The sequence below is a fragment of the Bufo gargarizans genome, chromosome 6 (assembly GCF_014858855.1).
Source record: "Bufo gargarizans isolate SCDJY-AF-19 chromosome 6, ASM1485885v1, whole genome shotgun sequence".
Lineage (NCBI taxonomy): Eukaryota > Metazoa > Chordata > Amphibia > Anura > Bufonidae > Bufo > Bufo gargarizans.
In genome coordinates this window covers 365,953,042-365,971,518 of record NC_058085.1, presented here as the reverse complement: position 1 = coordinate 365,971,518, position 18,477 = coordinate 365,953,042, and the positions used below count along the sequence as shown (strand labels likewise).

Sequence of the window (18,477 nt, the reverse complement as noted above, 5' to 3'; positions counted from 1 at the left end):
CTTCCCTGTCCTGTCTGCACTTTCACTTTGCTGGTTCCCACACACACATTGCTGAAGATGTTATCAGCCTTGGGTAGGATCGTAATTCATGACAGCCGGAGCTTCAGAGCTGCTTTGAACGAACCCGTCCAGCTTTGAGTTAGGACGGGTTTTGTATGTGCTAATAGGGCAGCGCCCTGGTCTCTACTTCCAGGTTGACACATGGGAAATGCCGTTCAGCCAGTCATTGGATGCAGTGGGTCAACCTGACGTTTCCTGTGTGTCAAGACAAGACCAGGAAGTAGAGACTACTACAGGGACCCAAGCTGTGGAGGAAGGGAAGTGGCATGAAATCGGTAAAAAAACTATCTTTAAAAAAAGGAGCGGAATGGGTTAAAAAAACTAAAACAAATAAATAGTGACCTCAGAGCCTGCCACCCCTGTTTTGATGCGTACTGGTCTATACATCCTGGTGCCTCTGGACACACAGGGAAACCTACTGACCATAGTGGTGACCCACCTAAGGGTACTTTCACACTTGTGTTAAAGTTTTCCGGTATTGAGTTCCGTCCTCGGGGCTCAATACTGGAAAAAAAAACTGATTAGTTTTATCCTAATGCATTCTGAATGGAGAGCATTCCGTCCAGGATGCATCAGTTCAGTCCCTCTTACGTTTTTTTGGACAGAGAAAATACCGCAGCATGCCGCGGTTTTCTCTCCGGCCAAAAATACTGATCTCTTGCCGGAATGCCGGTGTTCTGTCAGAAAACCTTAAGGCCTCTTTCACACTACCGTTTTTTTTTTCTGTTTTGCGGGCCATTTTTTTCTTTCCGTATACGGCCCGTATACGGAACCATTCATTTCAATGGTTCCACAGAAAAAATTGAATGTACTCCGTATGCATTCCGTTTCCGTATTTCCGTTTTTCCGTTCCGTTGAAAGATAGAACATGTCCTATTATTGCCCGCAAATTATGTTCCGTGGCTCCATTCAAGTCAATGGGTCCGCAAAAAAAACGGAACACATACGGAAATGCATCCGTATGTCTTCCGTATCTGTTTCGTTTTTTCTGAACCATCTATTGAGAATGTTATGCCCAGCCCAATTTTTTCTATGTAATTACTGTATACTGTACATGGCATACGGAAACGGAAACACGACGGAAACAAAAAAACGGAACAACGGATCCTCAAAACACTGAAATAGCCATACGGTCTTGTGAAAGAGGCCTAAATCGTCAGATTCTCTTACCCCACGTGACAGAACACCGGATCCGGCATTAATTTACATTGAAGTGTATTAGTGCCGATCCGGCATTAAGTGTTCCGGCAAAACGGCATGCGCAGACCTTTAAAAAATTTATACCGGATCCGTTTTTTGGGATGACACCGGAGAGACGAATCCGGTATTGCAATGATCCGTCTCGCAAATGCATCCGTTTACGTCCGGATTGCCGGATCCGGTAGGCAGTTCAGGAACTGCCTGCCGGAATCCTCTGCCGCAAGTATGAAAGTACCCTAAGCTAAGTTATTGCCATTCCTTGCGTTTCGAGAGGCACCGGAAAGTATAGGAAGTATAGACCATCTGGGGACTAGAAAGCATCAGAACTGGAGCGGGTCAGCTGATTGCAGAGCACTCCTGGGAGATGCAGGTGCCTGATGTGAGGACCTGCCGCCTGCCTAATAGTAAGTATTTCTTGCTTTTATATTGGCTCTCATGTCGCCTTCACGATCACATCCCCTGATCCATTTATCTTCTGACCCTCAGGCTGATGAGGGCGAGTCTCTCTCTCTAATCAGTGAAACGAACACGGCAACAGTCGGTGGACTCAACCCGGGGGCAATTTATTCCTTCCAGGTGAGAGCCAGAACAGAGCGGGGCTACGGAGCCTACAGCGGCAACATGTACTTCCAGACCCTGCTGGGAGGTGAGCAGCGCGGCATCGCTCCGGTAATCCATACTCTGCTGAATAATTCATTACGAGCCTCAGCAACACGGGAAAACACACTGATACACAAAGACAAGCAAAGCAATTAGCCAGAGCCGATCCCTCTTACTGCGCGGAGCGTCACCGGCTGGGAGCAGTACACATGTCAGCTCCGATAATGCAAACCTAATGCGCATCACATCTGGATGAATTCTGTGTGATAGACGCGAGCACCAGGCTGAGGATGTGATATATTATGTATATGAGGCTGCACTCGAAGAAACTTGTTGTGACAGCCTCATAGCAGCTTCAGCGTCTGGAAAGAGGGTCCCGCGCAACCAGAAAGTGGAGAATGACCTCTACCTTTTATCATCGTGTCGTTTTTAGGTCTGGGATATCTTTTATGTCTTATTTTTTCTGAGCTCCAAATCACCTGCATAGTCGTAAAGGAACATGCTAAAATTCTGGCTACCTGCAGTCACCACTAGAGGGTGCTGGGGAGCGTACTGCATACTGGTCATGCATAGAACTCTATAATAACACTGTCTGCAGTAAGCTTTGAGCTCCCCCTGGTGGTGACTGCAGGTAGCAGAGTTTTATCATGTTCCTCTATGTCTAAGCAGGAGACATGATTTGCAAAGAATGATGCAAAATGGCGCTCAAGGGTGGACATTCACTTTAACCATGGATAGGTCCAAGGCTGGGCCCAACATGGCATAGTCTGCCATAAATATCCCTGTAACAATCAATGTAGAGAAAAGAAAAACAGAAATGGGACAGAGTGACCAAAGTAACTGGGACCCATTCCATATGGTGCTGTAGGGCCCCTTGGTGAGACGTTACACCTCTGGTGCAGCCATATTGCCCAGATAGCAAGGATAACTTGCCACAAACTTGTGGCAGGGTTAAATTGTAAGTCTTGTTAACTTGCTGCACATATTCTCTGGCAAGTTGTACACTTGCAGAGCACTTGCAGCACAAGTTCTAGTTGACACTTTTTCAACTTGCAGCAAATTTGCTTGGCAAGTCTCTAGCAAGAGCATAATAACTTAACGAGAACTTGCAGCAAGTTTGCAAAAGCAAGGTTATCTGGAGACTTGCAAAGCAGACTTGCTGCAAGTTTGCAACATACTTGTGAAGCTTGGCAAGTCTGCAATAGCTTAGCAAGTCATTTTCAAAATTGCAGCACAATTACTTGCTATCTGGGTGGTTGTCCTACTCGGGTTTTATTATTCATGTTCCTGGTATAAGCACTATTTCTGGTGTCATCATGGGGCACACTGCCGATGGGTAGAAGTTATATCTTTTCTTCCATGCGGTGCAGATACCACAAACATATGACCATCTTCACCATACAGAAGACCTGTCTATAGTGGATCGTTTATTAAGATACTTGTACGATATAGCAATCTAATGCACCAGATTCTACATAGTGTAATAATCAAATGTAATATTCATATATAATAATTACATCTTTCTTTTCAGGTGGAGAGAAATCTGAATTATCCCAAGACAAACTGCCTCTCATAGTTGGGTCCTGCCTTGGGGCTTTGGCCTTCATTGGTCTCTCCATCCTCCTGGTCCTGATACTTCTCTTTAAAAGGTTATTTCAGGGACATTTATTGAATGGTGCCAAATAATACTGCCATACAATGCTCATCTGATACTGCCATCTAGTGTCCAAATAATAACTGTCATATGACACCTAAATAGTAAAGGAGGTAATGGTAACGTCCCTGGTGGTCTAGAGTTCTCATTCTGTGGGACATGTATCAGGGGTTCTACTCTGTGTCTGTATGGGGGAGACTTGTATTATGTTCATGTTGTGCTTTTGTCCCTGGTGCTCTAGCTAGGATCTAAAGCTGTGGCAGGTTTGTCCTGGTTTGGGGAGGGGGGGTGTATATATCTCTGGTGCATACTCATTAGGTGTTTCTATGCTGTGCTTGATCACAACCTTGGAGGTAGTTGATGAAATTAGTTTGCATGAGTGTTAGTTGGCTTTGGAGAAACACTGGCATAGTATGGTAAAGTTCCTGGTGGTCTAGGGCAGTGAAGGTTTACATGTTTTATAAGTCAAGTTGCTCCTGAAGGTCCAGTCTTTGGGGTTTAACCAATAGAAATGGGGTCTGGGCTAGCTGTCTAGATTGCCACCCCCTAAAACCATCTCTGACCAACATGTCTGATTCGAGTATATCCTATTCAGATGTTTAAGGACCTGAATGATAAACTTGATCTACCAAAAATCTGAAGAAGGTCCCGCTCCTCGAAATGGGAGGACTGTCGGGTTGTGCATATATCTGTTGCCCCTCCGTTCATCCCAGAGAAGTGATGTCCTCAGTTATCTCTGGCAGTCTCATAGAGAATAATGCTGCTCCGTTCATTCAGTGTAACAGGACCCTCAGTCTCACGTTTGGTGGGGTCCCGATGGTTGGAACCCCCAAGATCATCTGGTTACCCCCTATCCTGTGGATGGCGTATAACTTCAGAAGGTGGCACAGCCCCTATGATGAGATCCTTTAAAATATAAGTGATTCAACATAAAAAATGTTCCAGGGGTGTGAATACTTTTTCGTAACATACATTATATATGAATTCTATTTCCTGTTTGCTTTGTGTTTATTCATTTTAATCTGTTCTATTGTGTAATTGTAGTAAAAGACGAGAGACTCCGTACACTGACCGACTGCAGCATTATATCAGCTCCAGAGGTGAGTGCGGCATCTACGGCGCTGGAAATCAGCGGCCAGAATGTGCGTCACGGATCACGTCACATCGCTCAAAAGGGGCTGTGCAGTGCTTACATACAGATGACCTATCCTCAGGACACCCAGCACCCCGGCCGGTCAGCTGTTTGACGAGACGGCGGCATTCGTGCGAGCGCCACGTCCTCTTCACTGTTTAACTGCTCCCCATCTAGATTCTAGCACAGGATGGCAGATAATGTGAATATGTGACATGTCTGACAAATGAAAGTAAGATGTAAAGCATTTGGAATGTACACTTTGATTTCCCAGACTCCCTGCTTGTTCAGTGTCTGTACAGAGCTACTCTGAGGATTTGAATCTAGAACCCCAGGATCTGTACAAATAGATAAAACTAACTGCATCTCCTGCACTACAATCTTCCTGACTGTTTCCAAAAAAACAACCAGCAGAACACTGAGTGCAGCTCTGGAGTATAATACCGGATGTAACCCAGGATCAGTACAGGATAAGTAATGTATGTACACAGTGACTGCACCAGCAGAATAGTGAGTGCAGCTCTGGAGTATAATACAGGATGTAACTCAGGATCAGTACAGGATAAGTAATGTATGTACACAGTGACTGCACCAGCAGAATAGTGAGTGCAGCTCTGGAGTATAATACAGGATGTAACCCAGGATCAGTATAGGATAAGTAATGTATGTACACAGTGACTGCACCAGTAGAATAGTGAGTGCAGCTCTGGAGTATAATACAGGATGTAACTTAGGATCAGTGCAGGATAAGTAATGTAATGTATGTACACAGTGACTGCACCAGCATAATAGTGAATGCAGCTCTGGAGTATAATTCAGGATGTAACTCAGGATTAGTACAGGATAAGTAATGTATGTACACAGTGACTGCACCAGCAGAATAGTGAGTGCAGCTCTGGAGTATAATACAGGATGTAACTCAGGATCAGTACAGAATAAGTAATGTAATGTATGTACACAGTGACTGCACCAGCAGAATAGTGAGTGCAGCTCTGGAGTATAATACAGGATGTAACCCAGGATCAGTATAGGATAAGTAATGTATGTACACAGTGACTGCACCAGCAGAATAGTGAGTGCAGCTCTGGAGTATAATACAGGATGTAACTCAGGATCAGTACAGGATAAGTAATGTATGTACACAGTGACTGCACCAGTAGAAAAGTGAGTGCAGCTCTGGAGTATAATACAGGATGTAACTTAGGATCAGTACAGGATAAGTAATGTATGTACACAGTGACTGCACCAGTAGAATAGTGAGTGCAGCTCTGGAGTATAATACAGGATGTAACTTAGGATCAGTACAGGATAAGTAAAGTAATGTATGTACACTGTGACTGCACCAGCAGAATAGTGAGTGCAGCTCTGGAGTATAATACAGGATGTAACTCAGGATCAGTACAGGATAAGTAATGTATGTACACAGTGACTGCACCAGCAGAATAGTGAGTGCAGCTCTGGAGTATAATACAGGATGTAACTCAGGATCATTACAGGATAAGTAATGTATGTACACAGTGACTCCAGCAGCAGAATAGTGAATGCAGCTCTGGAGTTTAATACAGCATGTAACTCAGAATCAATACAGGATAATTAATGCAATTTATGTACACAGTGACTCCTCCAGCAGAATAGTGAGTGCAGATCTGGGGTACAGTTTATTTTTATATAACAATCTTGGGTAGTTTTTCGGTAATTGTGATATATAAATGGCTGTTGTTTTTCTTAGGTTTAGGAGTGAAATATTACATTGATCCATCCACATATGAGGATCCTACAGAAGCAGTGCGGGAATTCGCTCGAGAGATTGATGTGTCTTTTGTGAAGATAGAAGAGGTGACTGGAGCAGGTAATGTGTAATATGGGATAGCTGCAGTACATGGAGGGGGTCATTTATTAAGACCAGTGTTAGATGCCAGTCTTAATAACCCCTGCGCTGGCAGTGGATCCGTCTGAGTTATGTAGAGGCCGGCGCATCCACTGCCACTCCTTAATGTAAGACCGCTTCTTTGCTGTCTTACATTTAGACCATTTTCTATGCCTAAACCAAGTGTAGAAGATGGTAAATAAGCCGGGCCGCCCCCTTCCTCTTCCACGCCCATTTTTTTTAGACCTGGCGTGAGCAGGGAAAAGTCGGACTACGGCGTGAAGGACCTTTTGTACTGCAATTTGGTTCAGAAATACACCTACAGTAGTATAGGCATATTTCTGGTTAGTAAATGACCCTCGGAGTGTTTTAAAAAGTATCCCTCTCTGGAGACTGGGTTCCAATAAAAAGTTGCAGGTGGCTGTCAAGTAGATGCATCAACCTCATATTTGAAGTGGCTTCTTCTTGAGGGGTTAGACAATCCCTATAATGACCCCCAGAATGCCCGGGCCCTTTCTATAGATGATACTTACCTGGTCCCCGGCACCTGAGTCCCTCCGGATCCCTGCACGGCCACCCAGATCAAAACATCCTTCAACCGGGGAAGCAGCCAATAGCAGGCCTCTATGGTGACCAGGCTCCCTAGAGAGGCTCATCACAGGTCATGACCTGCTATTGGCTGCTCCACCCATCACCAGATGTTTTGATCTGCGCAACGGGGTGATACACCAGCGGCCATGCAGAGATCGGGAGGGACACGAGTGCCGGGGAGCAGGTGAGTATCATCGAGAGCAGGTGCCTGGGTATTGTGGGGGTTATAATAGGGATTGGATAACCCCTTTAAGGAGGTGAAGAAAAAATGTTACAAAATGTTGATACCTAATAGGCCGGCGTTCCTCTTATGTGGGCATAACTAGGCCTGATGAAGGGCTACTGTTTAGCCCGAAACGTTGCCATAATTTGTTGTGCATCATGTCCGGCTGAATAAAATTCACAAAGTATTTCATCATATCATTTGGAGTGATGTCTGATTATACTAAGTCTCAAAGTGTTGCTCCTGAAGTGGAGTCAGGAACATTTCCAGACGAGCACCCATAACAGCCAGATTCCTGTTGAGTGCTGTAACCACCCTTGAAGCTGTTCAGATACAAAATGAAGAGAGGAGAGGACATAGGGCAGAGCACCAAGGGTCCGTGTTTACTGGCGTGCGTGTGGGTGACTGAGTGACCAATGACCGTTCTCCATAACTTTCACAATGGCAGACACAGGTTAGAAGAGCATGCTTCTCTGAAGGACAAAGCGCTGCTGTAGAGAAGAGAACATTTATGTGCATTTCCTCCTGCAGGAGATTTCGGCGATGTTTGCCGCGGTCGTTTATGCCTCCCTGGAAAGCGAGACACAGCAGTGTGTATACGAACCCTACGCTCAGGGAGCAGTGACAAAGAGCGGGGGGACTTCCTCAGCGAGGCGAGCATCATGGGACAGTTTGACCATCCCAACGTGGTGCGTCTAGAAGGTGCCGTGACTCGCAGCCGCCCCATCATGATCCTCACAGAATACATGGAGAATGGAGCCCTGGATGCATACCTCAGGGTAGGTGATGAGTAGAACAGGACACTGGACCTTACAGTTTACTGAATTTTCATTTTAGGATGTGAACCATGGGCTGTTAGTCCAATGCATCCATGTGGAGAGTAGTGTTGGGCGCGAATATTCGAATCGCGAATATCGCCACTTCGAGAATTCGCAAAGATTTTGAATATAGTGCTATATATTCGTATTTGCGAATATTCAAGATTTTTTTTTTCATCAGTAACCTCCCTTCTTACTTGTGGGCCAATGAGAAGGCTGCAATGTCTTTGTCTGAGCTTAGCAACATCCCTAGCAACCAATAGGAAAGTTGCCTCCCCCTTACTATATAAGAACCTCCCCAGAAGCCGTTTTCTGCAGTTTTTTGCAGTTCTGAGAGAGAGAGAACGGTGTCAGTGCTGTGCTCTGTGCTTTACTGTTTAATTACGTTAGTTAGTTATCTCATATATATAATACAGATAGTTAGTGGGAGATAGTCAGTGTAGGTTAGATAGTGATATAGTGTAGCTGATAGGTTCCAGTGCAGGGTGTTATTTAGTGTGATAGGTTCTGCTGACCATACATACATGCTACAGACATAGTGCTGTGATGTCACAAGTTCACAACAATACTTAGGGCAGCAATCACTAATATGTAGTCAGACCTGCTAAAATGTGAAGTTGCACGTATTGCGGCAAAATATGTGCATCATTAATTGCCGAATACAATGAGAAACAGAAGTATTTGAACAACCTGCGATTTTGCAAGTTCTCGCACTTAGAAATCATGGAGGGTCTGACATTCACATTGTACGTGCATTCCCACTCTGAGAGACAGAATAAAAAAAACAAATTCAGGAAATCACATCGTATGATTTGTAAAGAATTTATTTGTCTTCTTCTGCTGGACAGAAGTATTTGGACACCTGAGAAAATCAGTGTTAATATTTGGTACAGAAGCCTTTGTTTGCCATTACAGAGGTCAGACGTTTCCTGTAGTTCTTGACCAGGTTTGCACACACTGCAGCAGGGATTTTGGCCCACTCCTCCACACAGATCTTCTCTAGATCTGTCAGGTTTCGGGGCTGTCGCTGAGCAACACAGAGTTTCAGCTCTCTCCAAAAATGTTCTATTAGATTTAGGTCTGGAGACTGGCTAGGCCACACCAGAACCTTGATATGCTTCTTACGGAGCCACTCCTTGGTTATCCTGGCTGTGTGCTTCGGGTCGTTGTCATGTTGGAAGACCCAGCCACGACCCATCTTCAATGCTCTGACTGAGGGAAGGAGGTTGTTGCTCAAAATCTCACAATAAATGGCCCCATTCATCCTCTCCTTAATACAGTGCAGTTGTCCTGTCCCCTTCGCAGAAAATCACCCCCAAAGCATCATGTTACCCCCCCCCCCCCCCCTATGCTTCACAGTAGGGATGGTGTTATTAGGATGCAACTCATCCTTCTTTTTCCTCCAAACACGACGAGTGAAGTTTAGACCAAACAGCTCTACTTTGGTCTCATCTGACCACATGACTTTCTCCCATGCCTCCTCTGGATCATCCAGATGGTCATTGGCAAACTTCAGACGGGCCTGGACATGTGATGACTTGAACAGGGGAACCTTCCGTGCAATGCATGATTTGAAACCATGACGGCGTAGTGTTCTACTGACAGTGACCTTTGAAACTGTGGTCTCAACTCTCTTTGTGTCATTGACCAGCTCCTCCCTTGTAGTTCTGGGCTGATTCCTCACCTTACTTATCATCAGTGATACCCCACGAGGTGAGATCTTGCATGTAGCCCCAGTCCGAGGGAGACTTACAGTCATCTTTAGCCTCTTCCATTGTTGCTCCAACAGTTGATCTATTTTCACCAAGCTGCTTCGCAATTGCCTCGTAGCCCTTTCCAGCCTTGTGGAGGTCCACAATTTTGTCTCTGGTGTCTTTTGACAGCTCTTTGGTCTTGCCCATGGTAGTAGTTGGCATCTGACTGACTGTGGGGTGGACAGGTGTCTTTAAAGAGCTCAGACAGGTGCTACTAAGTTAGATTAATGAGTGGAGTAGAGGTGGACTTTTTAAAGGCACAGTAACAGGTCTTCAAGAGCCAGAATTCTTGGTGTTTCTCAGGTGTTTAAATACTTATGTTCAGCAGTGCGAGACAAATATTCTTAAAAAATCATACAATGTGATTTCCTGAATTTTTTTTTTTCAATTCTGTCTCTCAGAGTGGGAATGCACCTACAATGTGAATTTCAGACCCCTCCATGATTTCTAAGTAGGAGAACTTGCAAAATCACAGGGTGTTCAAATACTTCTGTTCCTCACTGTATATTGGAGCACTCTATCTGCATATAAAGCTATTGTAATGTTCCGCCGTGCCAATCATTTTCTCCAGTCTAAGGAAACTTCTAGCAGCTTGAAAAATGTAGCAACAGTGACCCACGCCTGTATTGCGGGCGCAATACGTGCATATTACATTGCCGATTTTCGCAATAAGAAAATAATCGCAAATTCTCATATTTGCGAATATATGACAAATATTTGCCAAAATATTCGAAAAATATCGCAAATTTAAATATTGCCCCTGCCGCTCATCACTAGTGGAGAGCACATTGTGACCTGCTTGGCCAATTGATGGAACTCAAGTGGATTACATCCCCAGTAATATCTAACACTGACTGGCCGCTTCCTCTTACTTCGCTAGTAGATACAGTGTATATTCCTCCTTTAATTGCCCGATGACTTGAGTGTTTCCTTCTTCTTGTATCTCAGCAGTGTGAGGGTGGTCTGTCCACCCTACAGATGGTCTCAATGCTCCGTGGTGTGGCATCTGGCATGCGATATCTGTCAGACAGAAGTTACATCCACAAAAATCTTGCAGCTCGCAGTATCTTGGTGAATGGACAGTTAGTGTGCAAGGTGTCAGGACTACGCGGGCCTTTAGACGTGGTAAGACGGTAGAACTGTTATGCCATTTAATCGGGACAGGACTAGTTTTATAGATATTGGGGTCCTGGTAAAATAGACAGTTTTTTTCATAAGTTGCATACTATTTCCACATTACACTGCATATATAGTCCATATACAGTATACATAATACCGCCATACAGTCTCATATTTCTTCCTGGTCAACTGCCTTTTAGGAAATTGGGGCCTGGGGCAATTGCCCAGTTTGACACCTCCTGCCAACCAACCCTGCATATCACAGGGATGACATAAACCAGATTCTCCACCATTTTTATTTATTTTTATAAATGGTTGTTAGTGTTCTTTAAAAATAGTCAAAAATTGAAAAATGGAAATGGAAAAGTGGGTATCCTTTTTGTCATAGGCTACCCATATGTCATGTACCCTTCATCCAAGTACAGGAGGTCCCAGTGCTTCCTCATAATCTCTCGTAGATGCCACAATTGCATAAACCTATGGAAGTTTCCCTCTCACTTAGATGAGAGCAGGATCCCTGGGATGGTCTACTTAACCCATTACAAAAGGGATTTGGTATCTCCTTCTAATTCATTACAATAATATGGTTAAAGAGTTTTTTGTTGAGTGTCATTGAATATCCACCATTGTCCTCCAGGTCGGAAGACAGTTTCTACGATGGATGGCACCAGAAGCTCATCAGCAACACAAGTTATCTAGTGCCAGTGATGTGTGGAGCTATGGAATTGTCATGTGGGAAGTCACCTCCTATGGGGAGCGACCCTACTGGGACATGACCAATCAAGAAGTGAACACCATAATTCTTGTGCTCTTTACAAGCAATATATTGTTATTATATAATAATTGTTGTTATAATATGTTTTTTATTTTATTTGTAACATTGTGTCAGTAATATGCAGATGTTTCCATGGTTACAGACAACAACAAATCCTGTGTGTAGTCTGATACTGCAGTTATGTGAACTTTTGTCCTCAACTTCTTGCTATCAATAGGTTAGCAACAGGTAAGGAGTATGACTGGGGGTTCAGACTAAATGCAGGATTTTGAAACCCATCCACTGCTCTATCTAATGGTAGAACAAGATAGAAGAGGAGACGGTGAGCTCAAGGGTACTGTACATAGAGTAGATTTCTATGGTTTGATTTGGTATTTTTACCTGTAATGTTGCTTGTATACTGCCAGGACTCATAGAGCAAGTCTGTAAATCCATCTTTCCTTTACCTACTACTCCTAGAGAAAGTCTGTGAGTCCTACTTCCTCTGCTCAATCATTTGAGACCTACATCCTCCACCTACTCATAGAGAAAGACTGTGAGTCCTGCGTCCGCCACCGATGCATAGAGAAATCTTGTGAGTTTTTTGCATCCTCCAGACACCCATAGAGAAAGCTTGTGAATCTTGCATCTTCCACCAGCTCAAAAAGAAAGACCGTGATATCTGCTTCTCCTGTCAACCCATAGAGAAAGTCTATGAGTCCTGCATCCTTTACCCACTCATAGAGAAATCCTGTGAGTCCTCAATCTTCCAGCCTCTGATAGAGAAAGCCGGGGAGTCTTACATTCTCCAGCCACTTATAGAGAAGCCCTATGAGTCCTACATGTTCTATGAACTCAAAAAGAAAGCCTACGATACTGCCCACTCATAGACAAAGCCTTTGAGCCCCGCTTCCTCTGCCAACTCAAAGGAAATGCCTGTGAGTCCTGCTTCTCCTGCCCACTAAGAATGATTTACAACTCTCTTTGTATACAAGGGAAGCTGTCATCTGTGTGTTGGCAAGAGAAACAGGACTCTGAGGTTTTCTCTATGACTGTGTACACAGGCTCTCTCTCTGAATGGGCAGGGGAAGTAGGACTCACAGGCCTCTCTATGTTAAGCAGGTGAAGGAGGACTCAATAGCTTTCTCGATGGTGAGCAGGGGAAGGAGGACTCACAGGCTTTTCTCTATGGGTGATCAGGAGAAGCAGGACTCGCATTCTTTCTCTATGACTGTTTACACAGGCTCACTCTCTGAATGGGCAGGGGAAGTAGGACTCACAGGCCTCTCTATGTTAAGCAGGTGAAGGAGGACTCAATAGCTGGTGATGGTAAGCAGGGGAAGGAGGACTCCCAGGTTTTTCTCTATGGGTGATCAGGAGAAGCAGGACTCACATGCTTTCTCTATGAGTGGTTAGGGAGGCAGGACTCCGAGGCTTTGTCTATGAATGCTGATATTATTTACAAATCTATTGGGAAAATCCTGAAAAAATGATTATATCCTCAAGCTCAGCACCCCCCCACTATGATATTCTGCCCTCTAGTCCAAGACCAGACAGAGATGCATTAAACAAGAAAGCCCCTGAGAGTAAAGGTTAATGAACTAGGTGCTGACACTCTTTGCCCTCCTCGGCACATTTATCTACTTTTGCTTTCTATTTACCAGGTATTAGATGCCATAGAGCAGGAGTATCGCCTCCCCCCTCCCCCGGACTGCCCCACCATGCTTCACCTCCTCATGTTGGACTGCTGGCAGCGTGATCGTTCTCAGAGGCCTCGATTTGAGCAAATTGTCAGCTCCTTGGACCGATTGATTAGAAATCCTACTTCCTTGAAAACAGTGGGCGTTTCAAGCAGCAGGTGAGCACAGCGTTATTGTCTAGAAGGGATATATTCATGGGTGGTAAAGAGGTTCTCCACTTTGTATAATAAAGGTTTCTTGATAATATGTTGATCAAAAACTATCCCTCTGCTGGTATCTCCAGCAATCATCTGTAGACTGTGGGGAAATCTGTCCGTAAGTCTTCAGTTTCCCTACAGCACCACTACAGGAGAAAAATGCTCGAGACTGGAAGAAAATGAATTGTGTGGAGCACGAGACCATAGGGTCAAACCCAACAAACACAAGGCAATTTGTGATTGCAGATATGCTCACCTTGGGGAGTTGTGATAAGTCACAACTAATGTAATTGCTTCAGGCGTCATGCACACGACCGTTGTTTTAGTCTGCATCTGAGCCACAGTTATTGCGGTTCGGATGCGGACCCATTCAGTTCAATGGGGCCGCAAAAGATGCGGACAGCAGTTTGTGTGCTGTCCGCATCCGTTTCTCCGTTTCGTGGCCCCACCAAAAAATAGAACATGTCCTATTCTTGTCCGTTTTGTGGACAAGAATAGACATTTCTACAATGGGCTGCCCGTTCCATTCCGCAAAATGCGGAAGGCACATGGGCGGCTTCCGTTTTTTGCGATTTGTGGACTGCAAAAAATGGAACGGTCGTGTGCATGAGGCCTTATGCTGAGATCAGCATAAATGGGGAAGCTTGGTCCACCACGTCCTGATGGTCCAGAGGTGGAAAATGATGTCAAAGTGATGAAAGATGACACGTATGCAGCGCTTTCTGTTAAAATCAAGTCACTTTTATTAAATAATTAAAATAAAAGTCAATAAACCTAAACAGTAACCATAACAATCGTTTGTGGCATTGTAAATCCAAATAATGGGTTTAAGGCTCTGCCTCTTCTTTAGACGCAGGACTGTCAGAAAGAGTGGCATGGCAAACATATATACCCCTTAAAGCAGGCATCCTCAAACTGCGGCCCTCCAGCTGTTGCAAAACTACAACTCCCAACATTCCTGAACAGCCTACAGGTATCAGCCTACAGCAGGGCATTGTGGGAGTTGTAGTTTTACAACAGCTGGAGGGCCGCAGTTTGAGGATGCCTGCCTTAAAGTAACAAACAAGCAGAAAATGCGCCAGGACTGCCGACAAGGGGGTGGAGCTAATGGCAAATACGCATCAATTGAAAAATAAAACGAAGTTACATTTTTATGTGAACAATAGTTAGGAACTTTCAGTATCCATTGTACAGGGCAGGTCAGTTGGATTACAATGACATATACTGTATATACACAGTGGCATAACTAGAAATGACTGGGCCCCACCGTAGATTTTTGAACGCGCCCCCCCTCTCACCCAGAAACTTTTTTGCAACCCGCTCCTCACGTGCAAACCCTGTTGCAGAGTATGATTGCTGGGTGCAGCGGAGTCAATTCAGATCAGACGTTGTGGAGTAACATGAACTGGGTTTATTGGGATATCCATGCAATAACAGAAGGTCACCTTACATAGTCAATGGCACAGACAAGAAAAGGAAATCGGTGAGTTCACCTCAACGTGCAGGAAAATACAACACATCATAGAAATGCATAGAGAGACTACAAGTGAGCATTAGTAACAGCGACATCTAGTGTTATAACTATGAACTGCAGTCAATCCAGCAATAGACTAAGCTGTAAGTTGTTGTATCTCCAACAACCCCAACTTTTGTGGCTAGTCTAGACCGCTCCCTTAAATGAAGCCCGGCAGCCACTCTCTCAGTTTCCTACATGTGTATACTGTATAATACTGTTGAGGAGCCCCGGACAATAAAATCTGTTAGTCCTACTGGTTGGCCCCTTTCTGAGTTCGGGCTCCAAAGCAGCTGATTTCCCTATAGCTATATATGCAGTTGTAACGGATCTCCTGGCACCCCGACCGGGTACCTCCGTCGATAGATGCTCCTAGTGCTTTCCGAGGACTCCAAGCACTCCACTTGACACCGTACGCACTGCAGACCCCACGAACCGCCGAAGCTTGGTTGAGGTCTCACCGTCTCCTACCCACCCTGGACCTACGACAAGGCTCCAGGCTCCAGTGGGCGAACCTCTCCTAAATCCAGAGAGCAGAAACAGCTCTTACAAGAGCTAGTAGTTATAGCCAGGGGAGTATAGCAAATCTTCAGCGTATAGCAATCCCCCAGTTTTGATCAGTTATCCAAACACCAGCCTCAACATGATGAAGGATAAAACAGCCTCTCTTTATTTTAACACACAAGCATTTTATACACATCTTCCAACAAGGTTAACATCCACAGGGTTTTGTAAAAACAGCCAATAACCACGTACAATACACTCAGACACTCCCACACAATATCCTCCCCTCTGCCCGTGATAGAATTACCTCACACTGGGTTGATGCAATCATCACACACAGGCGAATACACAATATCCTCTGTCAGGTTCCTAATTCAAAGGTTCCTAATTCAATTATCTCTCAGGACAAAGGACATCGCCAATACACACAGAGAGACAATGGAACAGACCTCCCTACTCAGCGTATACAATGTCCCACCCTTTTCAATACACATAGACATTTAACATCCCACAATGGCATGAATTAGACCAGGGGTTCAAGTTAGTCCAAGTCCTTTGTGAACAAATGAGGCCTGGCTCATGAGAGGGCCCATAATCCTGGGGCAAGAGGCTGGCAAACAGCCCCCTCCAAAACACCGTTGCGAGGTTGGTTTCGCCACAGCAGTATATATATGTAACAGGATGCCAAATCATATCGTAGTTCCATGTATAGGAGCCAGACTTGAGTCAGAAGCTTGCTATAGAGCGATCACCCAGCTAGGGAGCACTTTCATCAAGCTATCATCTGTAGGGTGGTCATAGACGGATTTATTACCCTTGTAATGGAAGGTTTATTACACCTTTTCTGCTTGTCTGTTACCTTTACAGGGGTATATACATTTGCCATGCCACTCGTTATGACAGTCCTGCATCTAAAAAAGGCAGTTCCCCGAAACCCGTTGTTTGGACTGATAATACCACAATGGTTACTTTTTATCTTTATTAACTTTTTTATTTTACTTTGATTCAGTTATTTAATAAAATTAATTTGATTTTAAGAGGAAACACTAGATCAGCGATGCCCAACCAGTGGCCCTCCAACTGCTGCAAAACTACAACTCCCAGCATGCCTGGACAGCCTACATCCATCAGTCTACAGCAGGGCATGGTGGGAGTTGTAGTTTTACAACAGCTGGAGGGCTGTAGGTTGAGAATCGCTGCACTAGATAAAGGTAAATTATTTAATCGCTTTGACATACTACACAGTGCTGATTCACATCAATGGCATGACAGGACAGGTCCTCCAGAGACAGAAACACTCTTTGTTACTACTCTCCATCTGGCCAAGAGATGAGGATCGGAGTAGATGATTTTCTAAGCTAGATAGTCTCCATCACTGTTGAAGATCATTTTTGGATGAATTTCCCCTTTAAAGCTAGGGCTTCATCATGACCTTTGAGGTGCCACATGTGCAATTATGTAGACTATTAAATGTGGATCATGTGGAGTGGTTCTAAAAGAGATTCTTGGAATATAAAGCCTTCAACAATGACATTGCTGCACCAAGAAGGATGAGTTGTGGAATTCTAGAAATCACAGGATCGATGATATGCTAATAATAAAAGAATAGAAACAAAATATTCAAAGCATCTCAATTTATTTGTCATCAAGTATGAGTGGAAAAATATGGCTTTCATGCCCCTCTCACATCTCACTGATTGGAGCTAGGTGCAGGAAAATGTCATCATCTGCAGACCTTAGTGACATCTACTACTTCCTCGATTTTCATAACGGCTTTCTTGATGTTGCAATTTTAACACTGAGGAGTAATCATGGTTGGCCTCTGATATCACCAGGGTTGCAGAGGTGGCAGTCACCTCTTCTCCGAGGCTCCAGTTCTATAGTACATACTTTATACCTTTGGCCATCACTGTGTGTTTTTAGGGGGAAGATCTGACCCTGGAGACCTCCACCTAGCACAAGAACAAAGCAGATCTAGTTTTAGATTAGAAATTAATCCAAAAAGGATCTTCTGCCATCAATGGAATCTCTAAACGTGGACTATTGATGAGGTCCAAAAAGTTGTGAAGTCACATGTTAAACAAAGGGGCATTTAAATTAAATGGAAATCTCTAAGCTGCGTCAAAGGGATCTGGATAAAGCACCACAGCTCCTGCACTGTGGAGTTGGATGGCAGTGATAATTTTAGGTAAAGACTATTTTTGGTTTTCCATGGCCTGCTGCTCTAAGGGCCCGTCAGGCACAACAGTAACAGAAGGTTTTGTTTTATTCATTGTGATATTCGTCTTCCATGTAAATTATTCAACCTAAAATCTTCTATAGTGAAAAGCCTCTCGCTCATGTGGAAAACTGAGGTGTTTTACCTTCTCTTCTCCCCCAGACCTTCCCAGTCGCTCCTCAGTAACTGTCCCCCGGACTTCCATTCCCTCTCATCACCTCACGAATGGCTGGAAGCGATAAAGATGGAACGATACAAAGAAAACTTCGACAAGGCTGGGTATACAACACTGGACGCCGTCTCCCGACTGACCGCAGAGTAAGAAATCACATTTTCAGGTCTATAAAGGTTCTGCTTGTGTCACAGTTCTCTATTTTAAAGATGTATCTGGATTAGTGTTGTAATGTCGGCTCGAGTCAGTGTATTTAAATCTAGTTTAGCCTCTATTTCTGAAAAGTTTCTGTCAGGGCTTAAACTCACAACCTTCTACATTACAGCCAAGAATGCTAACCACTAAACTATAGAGCTGCATGGCCAGTTCAAAAAAAATAATATATATATATATATATATAT

General features: G+C 44.2%; 1 protein-coding gene across 1 annotated transcript in view; it reads left to right on the top strand.

The window, feature by feature from the left end:
* Positions 1-18,477, top strand: part of LOC122942238 (ephrin type-B receptor 5-like) — a 114,209-nt gene that overhangs the window by 77,477 nt on the left and 18,255 nt on the right. The window contains exons 8-16 of the mRNA XM_044299741.1: positions 1,747-1,906; positions 3,392-3,509; positions 4,559-4,614; positions 6,376-6,495; positions 7,859-8,106; positions 10,848-11,021; positions 11,656-11,805; positions 13,437-13,630; positions 18,067-18,222. Of these exons, the coding sequence (XP_044155676.1) occupies positions 1,747-1,906; positions 3,392-3,509; positions 4,559-4,614; positions 6,376-6,495; positions 7,859-8,106; positions 10,848-11,021; positions 11,656-11,805; positions 13,437-13,630; positions 18,067-18,222 (1,376 nt within the window). The remainder of the gene's footprint in view (positions 1-1,746; positions 1,907-3,391; positions 3,510-4,558; positions 4,615-6,375; positions 6,496-7,858; positions 8,107-10,847; positions 11,022-11,655; positions 11,806-13,436; positions 13,631-18,066; positions 18,223-18,477) is intronic.